Source organism: Sinohyriopsis cumingii, chromosome 9 (assembly GCF_028554795.1).
Source record: "Sinohyriopsis cumingii isolate HCF-2022 chromosome 9, ASM2855479v2, whole genome shotgun sequence".
Taxonomy (NCBI): Eukaryota; Metazoa; Mollusca; class Bivalvia; order Unionida; family Unionidae; genus Sinohyriopsis; species Sinohyriopsis cumingii.
This window is the reverse complement of record NC_142969.1, coordinates 53,384,652-53,398,206: the sequence shown is the minus strand read 5'-3', so window position 1 is coordinate 53,398,206 and position 13,555 is coordinate 53,384,652. Positions and strand designations below refer to the sequence as shown.

The window sequence follows — 13,555 nt, the reverse complement described above, 5'->3', positions numbered from 1 at the left end:
ACAATTTGTATGTTTGATTTGAATTATTATGAGCCTATGCTCTTTAAATAAGTAACAGAAAAAAGTGAAGACAGCAACCTTTGTAAAATGAAATGTGACAAATAATTTATTTCCCAAGAATATAAAGAGAAAATGAGAAAGAAGAACTTATTGCGAATTAAATCCAAAATTAATCAAAGAATTAAAGACACATATCCTAGTAATAAAAAGTCCTGAATAAAACTAAATTCAAGTCCCAAATAGATCCAAAATTGAAGATGATGACATGTCTGTTATGGCATGCAAATTGCTGATGTGTCAACAGTCTCTTGTTGAATCACAGAAATATTTATTCCATGTTTGAATTCAGCATAAATTCCAATGTATGTTTTTATCCAACAATTTTTTCAGATCACTTGTAGGTTTCCAGAGAAAATAATCGCTTGAATTCAATAATTTGAAGAAAATAAAATTCAGCCCAAACTTGTCACAACATAATGCAACTAAAAGTGCTAGATGTTAAAGCCAGCAAACAATGTTACATTACAATAGCATGTACTGAAATACATTTTTAAAAAAAATAACAGACAAACAATTCAGTTAAATATACATAACAGAATATACTGTTGATTTAGTTAAAAAATGTTTATAAACTTTCGCGCTATCAAAATTAAGTGGTAGACTTAAAATAAAATCTAGATTATTTTGTCTGTTTTCAGTAAAACTGTTCAAATAAAAACAAATGCAAATAAAATAATGTGAACTGTTTGGTATATTTTTGTTTAATGGACTGGAAACAGATGACTGCTTGTCTCAAATCAATTTGGCCATATTCCTTTGTTAACGCAATTCGTCATATAGACATGATAATCATGAGGTCCTCTGTCCAAATATTACTATGTAGGGAGTTTATATAGTGTTAAGGATATCTGTTCTTCAGATCATGTCATGTAAAATCACATTATGTTACCTGTCATCATTTCATCCAGTTTGCTTCCGTTCATCAACTTTGAGTGATCTTCATTGACTGAAACGTAATTCGTATTATGTTTGACCTATAGAAAATGTAAAGTTTTCTCAATTGTCTGTTTTAATTTAACAATAGAGCTTTGTTGTTCACTTGTTTTACCTTCTTCCTTGCCATAGCTTATTTTAATGCATAAAAATTACTTTTTTTTGCAGCTATGTCAGTATTACCAGCAATGCTAAGCTGTTGCAAAATGTGCTAAAATGTTGTACATGATTTATAGTGCAAGTTTTTAAAATTAATTTAAGTTTAATTTAGATAGAAGCGAATCATATTTTTTGGTGAGACATACGCTGTGAAATACATGTATGCACCTTTTACACATTATATATTACTAATTTTAAACAATCTCACTAAATTAATTTTGTCAGGTTGTTTTTTTCTGCAAACATTTACATTTCTCATATTGCAAACGCGGAGACTTCAAACATTCAGAAATAACAAAATAGAAAATAGTTTCCCATGAACTATTTACCATGTGAATAACACAACTTCATTCAGCTGAGATATTTTCATTTGCTTCCGTTGGTTTTGCCGATTTCTATTCATGTTGCCATATACAAATAAAAAGGAATTGCATACATTATTTTGTATTCAATTGTGTTGTTGAAATTTATTCATACCAGATTTAATCATTCATTGTACCTATTTAGCATATTCATTCTGCAATTTTGCCAATAATAGTGAATTGTCATGTAAAACTTTTAATGCACCATTAATATCATTGCAAACGAAAATAAATTCAGAAACAGTGATGTTTTTATGATAGTACCATATATTTTGTTATATCTGATGTTAACTTTCTCTAATTAAAATAATCTTTGCAAGATCTTGTTCTTAAACAGCGCAATAAGGACATCACCTTGAAAGAGGTAGGGGAGCTGATGCAAGATTTACTTGGTGATTACTATGTTCCTCATTACATATCAGAAAGCAGATATGCTGATGTGTATCTGGAAGATGGAAAGGTGAAGGAAGGATTGGCCAGTGTAGTTACGATTCCACTAGGAGTTGAGCTTCCACCAGGTTCAAATTATTATTTTGTAGCTATAATAGCATAGCATATTTGGTGATTGATTTTTTAAAAAAAATTTCTTTTCTTTCTATGAATTAAATAGTGCTGCATTGCAAAAGCAGAAAAGGACATTAATTTTGCTGTTTCCATCCAGACATCTGTATTTCTGTGTGTTTATCTGCACATTCATCATGAAATAGCTTTTAGAGCAATGTCACAAACTCTGTTACATTTAAAATCCCGAAATTTTGAAGCACTCTATAGTGGTCAAAAGGAAATGAACCTGTAGCAGGCCATTATGAAATATTTGCAATTTTAATTGCACATATTTGACAATGTTGTACTTTGAGAAACACAATTAAGCAATAATCTGGATAGGTTTTCAGGCCATTATAATGCATGAATTATAAATCTTGAAGATAAGTATGGGTTCTTTGGATGTGTACTGTTTTGAGATAACTGTGTCAGTATGATTAAGCTCAATGTACTTGACATTGACAAATTAAATTATTTGTATGAGTACATTAATAACACTTTCAGAATTTCATGCCAATATTATACTGTTTTATGAACCTTTTCAGAATTACACTTCTTAGATCTGCAGTGTTTCTGTTCATATTATGTCTAAACTAAATGTATCGTTTGACAAAAAGACTAGGCATTGGTTGGCATTTTAGCACATCAATACTTTATTATATCATGCTAAAGCAAGTAATGAGCTTTACGTAATGACACACATCTTTATCCAATCCAGGCTGCCCCAGGTTAAAATGACACCTGCATGATTCTGGTTACTAGCCCAAAATCTTAACCACTGAGCCAGCGTGTAGATTTTCAAAAAACAAGAATATAATGAAACCTGCCCATAGAGAACCTTTAACATACCACAGAAGGTTGTATCATTTTTCGACTGGACCTGCTGTCCTTTATATATAGAACGTAAATACATAATCGAAATGAGAAAAGGGGATTTATAGATATGTCTTTCATGAGCAGGTATCATTGTTATTGAGGTGTCCACTGTTACATATTACTCTGCTGGTTTCAATTGTCGTCACATTCATAATTGAAGTAAGATGTTTTGTCAAAGTTTTAAAAATGAAATATCCTTTACCTTATGCAATGTAAACCGTGCACTGCATGCTTAATAAAGATCTTATTTGGGTGCTATTCAGAACGCTGAGCAGCCAACCCTCATGCATTAAAATATGTGACCACCATCACTATTGTGGGATAAAAATCAGTAATCTTTTATGTCGAGAGGTTTTGAATGTTGTATACTGTATTTATTGGAATATCCTCGCTGAGGTGAAAGTTTGTCACAATAAGTTGACCTCAATGAGCTTGTCACAATAAGTTGTCATCGATGATGTCATAAACAATGTCCTCATCACGTATTTGTTTGTAGTGGGAGAGTTAGTTCCTTTATTGATGTTTCCTGACTTTCACTATGGCGGTGCAATCTGTCTCCAAATATGGATGAACAATAGAAAACACGTCAGATCCTTTTCTGAGAATTATTTAAAGCCCCCAGTTTTAGAGCTCTCGACTTTCAAACGTGGAACTTGATGATTGCATTTCTTAAAGGATATGGATAAACACTTTACATTCTTTCTACTAAATTTTGCCTAAAATTATTGCATTATTTGCAATTTTTGTAAAACTAGACAAAGCAGGATCACTAAACATGTTTAAATGAACATCTGTTAAGATTTGTATCTTGCATCTGTAATTTGGCAATTCATTTATAATAATGTTTTAAAAAATAATTATTTTCCATACATTTTTTAAAAATGTTTTACTGGTCATTCTGTCAAGGAAACGCTTTTTGTTGACAATTCATAAAATATTTAAATTGAGACTTCATGAATGCTGAAAGTGACTGCTTGGTTTCACAAAGGTGGTGAAAATTGAAATATATGAAGAAAGAAAAATGGATTCCAAGAGTTACTTTCCTTTGCTATGACAAACACTGCATGTGTACCTTTCATATAAACATGTGCCCTCTAAAGCAAGACCTTGAATAATTTTGACAATGCAGATAGTTTGGATATTTTGTATCAGCTATTTTTATCTCCCTTTATCATATACCCATTGCATTATGAATTGAAATTCAGTTGTCAGCCTTGAAATTTATACTGCATCTTACATAACTGCCAAAATACTCATCTTTTCTTGTATCAATACTTTTCAGAGGGAAACTTCTTATGTTCAAAATGCTAGCAATACCATATAGATCAAAGTTAGCTGATTATTTTAGGAGCTATGGAACCAACCATGGTGTAAATCTGTGATGGTACATATTTATTTTTATAATGGGTATATACGCTGGATATGTTTTAAAAATCTGTCAAGGAGTATATAATTTTCTTGAATTTTAATGTTTCTCCTGGGATAGATCATTCATAGGATGTAGTGTGACTTGCTGGCTTACCACTAAAATATAGTAATTTGGCCAAACCTTCTCATTACGGTCTGTTAGAAAATGACATTGTTTTCTGATCCAATCAAATTGTGTTATTTTTGTGGGCAAATTATTCAGATTAGCCATCCAATATGGCTACCATTACTAAAATGAAAAATCACTTCTATGACATCTCACAAACTACTCAGTAGAGGTTAATATAAATTTACAGAAATCATCATGAAATAAGGGATAAAATAAATGTAGATGTTGCCCATTGTTATCAAATATAGCAACTAATTCTAAAAAAATAAAAAACATTTAAACATTTTTCTTCAACAACTACTCAATAGAATATATGTAAATTTGATGAAAAATCATCCTGGCAAGAACAGTTTTTAAATTTGTACACTGTGACCCCGCTATAGAGCTCTCCATTATAACAAAAATTCAGATATAGCACGATTGTGGTGTGGCTCCCGAAATTTCATATACACTGTATATGTATTTTTCTTCTGCACCCAAAAAAATTCTTTCTTAAAAGGTATGAAAAGAACGTAAAAAGTTTGTTATCATTTTGGGGAAGTGATCGCGTATGAATAATACAAGATAATCGTGGATTGGCTCCTGAAATTTTATATGTATTTTTCTCGTACACGAAAAAGTTTATTCTGGGATCGTGTAGGTCTTCACCAATGTTGCAAACTTTGATTGTTTTTCCTTATTGGCTGCAAAACATACCATGTTGCTTTTTTTTATTGGCGACATTGTTGGCTGTTTAAACTTTTATATACAACCATTGGTTTGGAGTGCAGAAATTCAGAGGCCCCATGAAAGGAAGCCACAAACTGGATATAAAATGCACTGAAATTTATCTATTGCTATATAAACAAATTCTTTGTCCATATTGACAAACCATCTAAGCAGTGCATTGTTATATCATAATCCACTTATTTTGACATCTAGCATGAGTTCTGTATGATGTGAAATATCCACTTTTTTGTTGTTGACATTTCTGGTAACGGAGATCAACTGGATGAGGCATTGTCTTGTAATCTATCTTTTATCGGATTTTTGGCCACTCGCTAGTAAATAATATATTTACAAAGACTGACATTTGTATGTTGATGCTAAGTAAAATTCCTCTTCTTTTCACTCAGAATTAAATCCTTCAGAACACTCACATTTTCTGTAATAATCCTTGTCATCAGAACACCTGCATCTCTATCATCCGTTGACCCTTTGATAATTTTCAGATGCATGCGTGGAAGGCAGCATCACGCTGCTACCACAAATGTAAAAAACAAAAAATACATCTTACTTATTAGTTTATTCAATAGGCATGGAGGGACAGTAACTAGAATAGTCCAAATGATGGCCAATTCCTTTTTAAAAATGTACCCAGATAAAATAGTTTGCTGAAATTTCAAAGGAAACAGATTACTTTGGAAGCACCAACTGTTATGAAAACATACACAGCAGATGGAACAAATACCAGTCTCAATCATCCCATACAATTATTTGATGTTGCTACCACAATAAGAAATGGGCATTTGTTTGGTTCTCCAAAGCTGTCCTTTAGTGGTGACTTCAATAGCGCATGCACCCTTCATCAAAGAAAGCAGACTACAGTCTTTCAATAACAGCAAAGAACTTTTCATCAAAGGAAGTCAGTACCAAACTTAAATAAAAGTGATGGAATCTGATGAACTTTTGCATTTTCCAATGTGACTGGAACACGTTAACTGTGCTGTGAATGTTTCCTTTTTGTAAGGAAAAATTTTTGCTTACGAACGCTACCAATGGCAGCTTTAAATGCAAACTAACTTTTACCAGCTTGGAATGTACTGAAAAGTAAATGTGCTTCGTCATTCGTTACGTGATTGTGCTATGTTTTTCCACTGAATTCAGACCAATATGACCTGTTTAAAAATTATTGAATGTTTTAAAGCTGTGTGTGTGCACATTTTCGATGGAATCACTTGTATTGTGGATTCAATGTATATGATGAGGTTTGCGGGTGAGTACACTATTGATACTCTATTCATGATATACATTAGACATTTATATATAAACAGGATTCACGTATATGTACCAATTCATGGTTATCTAAATAAAGTAAACTATTATATTATTTCTTCTCTGTTTTACTACAGGTGTGTTTCTCATTTAATATGCATCAATTTAAGATGGTAACTGTGTCAATGAAGCACATATTTTACCACCCGCATTTATTACCTACACCCCCCCAGATTTTTTTGGGTACATTTTCTTCAGCTAACTGACTTGGTCGCTTATAACAGTTTGGTCTATAACGCGGTCAGGTTCTATGGCTCCCAATTACCGTGTTATAGTGGGGTCACACTGTACTAAGTTGTCATTCAAGTTTGGGCACTGGAAATGAAAATCTTCTAATCGAATTCTAAGAAGCCACTCAACAAAATTTGATCAAATGTGACAGAAAGCATTAAAGCATAAAGAATTTTCACCTTTTTGCAAATGATGCCAAACTGTCATCAAATATAATTGTCAGTACTAAAAATAGAAAACCTTGAACATGTTTAAGCAGCTTCTTTTGGAAAGCACTTCACATTCTTATTGCCAAGCTTTATAGAAAACTACTTGCTTTCAAATATGGAGAGCATTCTAAATATGGTAACTCTTTTGAACTACTTCTCAAAAGTGACTCAATAAATTTAACCAAATTTGATGTAATGCATAGTATTCAGGCCTAAGGGGATTTTAAGCTCAGGCCTTTGGAATTCTTTCTTCTTTTACTATAATAAGAACATGGCTAAATATCAGAGGGGGAATTTTATATATGTGTGTGTGTATATATATATATATATATATATATATATATATATATATATATATATATATATATATATATATATGCATGCAACTCAGTCTTTAGGTGGTAGGGGTGCAAAATTGACAATTTTTATATGATGCCATTTAAAATAATCTTGTATATTATATATTGCCTATAAGAATAAATTGACCATCGTAGTCTGACTGAAAGGACTGTAGTTCCAGATTAATGATGAAGAAATGCATTGTAAATCCAACATAACACAAATAACTTCAATGACCCCATCTCCAAAGTCAACATCATTTTTGCAATACTGTAAGGAGTTTGTGAAACAATTGTTTTTTATATGACATAATATGCTGTAAATTAGAGTACAATAAATATTTACAGAAGGTGCCCAATTCTCAGAGTTTTTGGTAATCTGCCCTTACATTTGGCTGTTAGGTGCATATCAGTCAGACGTAAAATGTCAATACACTTGTATCTCTTTTATTCCCACACTAGAGTAGGATATGGTGATGCTCTCAAGTCATCAATCGAGTCATTGAGTCATCAATCATGAGTTATCAATCTATCCATGAGCCCATTAACCCATCTTATCATCCCTTGGGGGGGGGGGAATTCATACATTTTGTGATAACATTGATCTTGTAGTATCCATTTGCAAGAGTGGCATCATAGTTGACTCCCATCCCTAGGGTCCTGAGAAGAGACCAATAGGTCAGCTGCTCAAACAATTTTAGTTACAATTATGTATTTCAATATTTTCTTATTAATATGGAACAACAGCAAAAATATGTATCCTATATGTGATTGCGATTGACATTATGACCACTATCGCTGCCTGGGGTGGGGGTGTATTCCTATTAGTGGTATGAAGGAGTGTATATTCGGAATATGCTGTAGTAAAGCATGGGGATTGCATAGGAATCCGATGCATTTACTATCTTCTTTATAAACTTTTTTTAAGCTAAAAAGGTCAAGGAAGAACCTGAGTTTGCTAACCCCGCACGGGAGCTGTTCTTATGGTCAGTACTCAACAACCGACAGGACATGGCAAAGTTGTTTTGGCTGCAGGGGAAGGTAATTATTTTCAAGCTTGCAAAGCATAAGAGAGATAGGTGTATAATTTATTTGAATGAACCATCTGCAGTTGCATGGAACCTTTCATCTCACCAAGTCAAAGATCAATTGAGCCTATAGAATGGCCACGTGTTCATCTTCTGTCTTATATCACACGTCTGGAAACAGTTGGTTTATGAACATTCCAAGGACTATATTTTGACTAGATTTTGATCAGACTTGGTATGAAAATTTATTGAACGAGAATGATTGTGAGGGACATCAATTTATATTGATGATGTGATAGCAGATGGTCTGAACTTTTTCAATGTTTATAAAGATGTATTTGTGATCAAACTTCTATCAGGGACCTTGGGATGACTTATTTCGCATATGTTAAATAGACATAATGTATAAGCTTATATTATCATACGATTCTCTGATTGGTAAATGAGGTGGTGCTGTGTCTAATTGTTACCACCCTAGCGGCCTTATCAGAACTTATGTTAGATGCAGTATTTTGGCTTATATCATCAAGATCTCAGGTAAGTAAGATTATTTATTACTCATAGGCAATAGAATAAATTTTAATAATACCATGTTGAAAATCTGTTGTACCTAACAAAAAAAGAGAGGTAAACAAAGTTAGTTTACGATACAAAATACAAACATTTAAATATAACATGTTATGCAAATAGCAAAATAATTTATGTCAATGATTGTAATGATTTATTAGTAATTTAATTCAAAGGAAAACAAAACTGCAAGAAAAAAGTCAAAACTCGGGTAGATAATAAATTGAATTTATCAACATATTTATAAGACTAGTTGGAAAAATGAATTATTACAATCTTGTGAATGAAACCTTTGTTAGCAAATAAATGCATGTATATCAGTCTTGCAGACGATGAGATTTAGATTGATGCTAGACTTTAGAAATATAACATTCCAAAAGAATTTAAAGCAGGTATAGCCAAACCAAACCAAAATGGTGTGCAAGTATCTGAATTGCTTGACATATTTAATTATTTCAAGCAAAAACTTTTATTTTAAGTGGATACCTCTAAATATTATATCCATATTTATGCAATCATTTGGAATGCATAACATACGACATTTTAATTTTCTTGAATATTTTTAATCCAGTTTGACACACTTGGTTTGGTAAATTTTGACAGTTGATATTATTGTTTGTATTTGTATTGAGCATTATTACAAAAATTAATTTTTTTAGCACCGTTACTTACATATAATTCTAAATGTATATTTAGGTACTTATTAATTTGTAGGGCAAGAAAAAATTAATTTAATAAGATCTCCTTCTGAAACACTGTATCTGATTATTAACATAAAAGAAATCAATGACTTTAAGATAGTTGTGATAAATTTAGTCGTTGATCCAGACTGATGAGATACTGGGAACCGAACCCACAACATTCTGGTCATGAATTTAGTGCCTAACCTACTGAGCTGCCACAGTTTCTTTGGGTGAGTATCACTATGGTTTCAAAGTTATGACACCATAGGTGGGACACTGGTCGATAACGACACACCCAGAATGGTGACTGCACATATAATCTTCCATTTCAATGCACATATAATCTTCCATTTCAGTGCTAAGTATATATACTTTAAGGGTGGAGTTATGTAGAGTTATGAATCAAGCCTTGTCCACAGGGGTATGGATAGGTTCAAGTGACAAAGTTAGTCGTATAAATAACTTGTCCCTTTAATTATAATATGCCAAGAAAATGAATACATATATATGAAATTATGAAAATCAACAAGGGTACAATATCTATTGTGTCTACGTACCGGGTAATAAGAATTTCTCATCATGATTATCTTTACAGGATGCTATTGCAGCGGCTTTGGTGGCACATGCATTGCTAAATGCAATGTCGGAACGAACTGAAGACATAGAGCTACTTGCACAACTCACCAAAAATACCAAGTAAGATCAAACATATTAATTAATCTTACTGAGCTAACATGGCCTCCGTTAAATGTGCATTGTATGATGTGAGTCCCTACCATTTACAGTTTTGATATCAACCCTAAATGCTTCATCATTTTTTAAATATATTGCTGAATCTCTCTTAACATATGTTCATTAAAGTTGTGTTTTAGTGGCTTTGCTAGCAACTGTTGTTCATTCGAATCGATTGAAATATGAAGTTATTTTTAGGAACTCCAAACCAACTGAGACATTTGTTGTTTAGAGATGAGTTTGATATTAATCATTTGGATTCAATCACAAATACATTATTTCATTTCTTTGCCTTTCTTCCAATTCTTCCATGTAGATTTGAATGAAGCTTTGTATGAATGACCATTTAGCCTGCTTGGATGAAACTATAACAAATGAAATGAGATGACCACAATTTTACTGAAATATAATTTCTGTAGGAGTGAGGCTGAAACTGTAATCTAATACTTGTTTGACAGATGTGAATACAACTTTGTAGTAGTATTGCATGACAAGTTTGAGTTATGTTGAGCTTTTTAAGAAGCCTCACTAGCATATGTTATTCTTCTTTAGTAACCAAGTAGCAACCACCTTTCCACCAAATTCACCTGGAAAATTGGTGTTATATTTATCTTGCTGACTAGTTCGAATCAAGTGATTGATATGTTGTCCAATTTGGGCCACATTTTGGTTAACTGTCTTTTTCTTTGACAGATGGGTTTATTGATTCATTTTTCTGCATCAGTTCACCCATCTGTCCAGTTTTCCACTGAACGTCACCTTTCATGATCGAATCATTACACCACAATCAGACCTTTGGTTACATATTTACAAAAGGTAAAAACAAACCTAAAGAAAGGTTAGTAGTGAAGGTCACAGAGGCCAGTATGTATGGGATAGGACAGGCATTAGTTTTATTTTTAGAACTCATTGCATTTGATGTTTCAAGAAATGACTTATTATCAGATCTTTAACATGTTCTGGAATGGAAATGTCATGTAATAAAATCTTGTTGTTGAAAATTCAAACCTCAAGGTCACATGGGTTGTGTTTTTTTTGTTGAAAATAACTTACATCTGTGTTCCATTGATAAATTGGCATTAGATTTTGCACACAAATTCTGCAGGACACAAGAAGTCCTAGGCATGGAAAAGGGTCTTAATATTTATAAATTTAACATGTTCTAAATATAAATCAAAGAAACAAAGAATTATGCAGCTAATGACTATTCCTTGAAACGTCCTATGTTAATCTATTGAAGTAATTGTTGGTTTATTGTTGAATGAATAAGGATATTACTGTTTCCTTCTTTTGTATTCACTGATTCATTTTTAATGGGCGCTGTATACACTGTATATGCAAATACTATATGTCGAAAATCTTGAGGATTTTTCTCTTGCCTTATTATTATTGTGCTTCCATGCATTTTCTATGTAGCAACACAAGACATCATATCATAAGTGATATAACCTTACTATTGCCTTACTTCATAGCCTTACCTCATTTGATATTTTAATAATGAGAATATCTTTGATTAAATTAAAGAATGCTTGTAATTTATAATTATCTGAAGGTCTGATAAAACACTTTACATTTGTCTGATATATGCATAATCAACAATGGGTATACAGGAAAGTCTTGTTTATCTAAACATAGTTCAGCAACAGTTTACCAAATGTATGTTTCTTCTGAATGTTTTTTAATGTTTTCAAGGGAGTTTAGATAAACTCATTTCCACTACTTCAAAATTTGCTAGTAACATTTTCATTTAACATGCTGCAGTCCTCAATTAGGTCTCTGTACCAGCATAAGCACAGTTTGTGTAGGCACACCTAATGTCCTTTTTCGCTTGACTCTGAGTCTCAACCACCTCAATGTATACATCACAGTGCTACTTGGGCTGTGAACAGTACTTTTCGTAATATTTGTTATATCTCTTCATATTCTGTGGATTGTCATTTGATGTTTTCAATGCTTGTCTGTCCTATCTTTTCAGAAATATCACTTCTGTACAGTAAATTTGAATGAACTTAATTTAATAAAATAAAACCAAATGTGTGAATTGGTACTTAAACAAAATTGTTAAAGTTTAAATTTTTAAAGTTTCTAACAAAACTTGACTAAATTATGACCATATTTGACTTGGATATTTTACAATTCATATTGAACCAAGCTTTGTTCAGTTGCACCATGTGGGTGGGTCAGTTTAATTCTTGTATGAACACATATGTAGTTCAAAAATTTTGTGCAATGGATTTATGATCAGAAAAGCTCTCTTTGAAAAATTATAGCATTTAATTAACATTAATTAATGTTTTATTTTTAAAACAGTGAGTTCATGAATTTAGCCATTGGTGTTTTGAAAGAATGTTACAGTACAGGTGAAAAGAAAACACAATGCTTATTGACCAAGAAGTTATCAGAATGGGGGAACACAAGTTGTGTTCTGATTGCTGTGAAGGCAAACAACAGGCAGTTTATCTCCCAAACTGCATGCCAGGATCTCTTCAACAACATCTGGATGGGAGGAATGACCCAGGAGAATGGCACTTTCAGGGTTAGTAAAAAAGCATCACGTATCTACAGCTAAAGTTGAAATGGTATTAATAATTAATGCTGGTAACAGGCATGATGTCATGATGACCAGGTAGGCAATTTACACCCTTTCACAAGTTATTCAAATAACAGAGATAAAATGCAGTACTGGTTCGATTCGTTAACATCTAACATTCAATGCCAGTTTGAGTTTCAATATTTTGACTGCATTAGACACACACTGTTCATACCAATTTAACCTAGACTGTTTAGAGAGACTTACTGTTATATAAAGAATAATATATGTGTTTGCAGCTAGATCACATGGACCTGATAACCCTATTTTTCCGGCAAATTTTATTGTTGTAAAGACATTGCAAAACATAAGTTTAACTTTCCAGTGTTGGTGTAAAAAACAAAAGATAATTATTCTGTGAATATACGGACTGCTCTACATTTTGGGCAGAAAGAACCCCATATTCTTTGAGTAAGATTAAAACACTAAAATTTATTATTATATATCCCTATGTATAAGGAAAATTTAGTAAAATTGCTGTTTCTCGAAGAACGTATTTTTGATTCAATATGAATACTGTAATGATTTTAGTTAGCGGGTTTTGCGTAATTGTTATAACACTCTGATACAGAATTATGGGAATAGTGACACCATGTTTTACATCAATAAACTTATCGTGACCTAAATGTACTTAAAAATACTCAATTGGTGCTTGTCAGCATTATTCTGAAAA

At 32.2% G+C, this 13,555-nt stretch overlaps 1 protein-coding gene across 1 annotated transcript in view; it reads left to right on the top strand.

Moving 5' to 3' along the window:
* Nucleotides 1-13,555, top strand: part of LOC149791825 (transient receptor potential cation channel subfamily M member-like 2) — a 188,742-nt gene that overhangs the window by 90,645 nt on the left and 84,542 nt on the right. The window contains exons 16-19 of the mRNA XM_089969480.1: nt 1,852-2,032; nt 8,211-8,323; nt 10,156-10,256; nt 12,603-12,828. Of these exons, the coding sequence (XP_089825606.1) occupies nt 1,852-2,032; nt 8,211-8,323; nt 10,156-10,256; nt 12,603-12,828 (621 nt within the window). The remainder of the gene's footprint in view (nt 1-1,851; nt 2,033-8,210; nt 8,324-10,155; nt 10,257-12,602; nt 12,829-13,555) is intronic.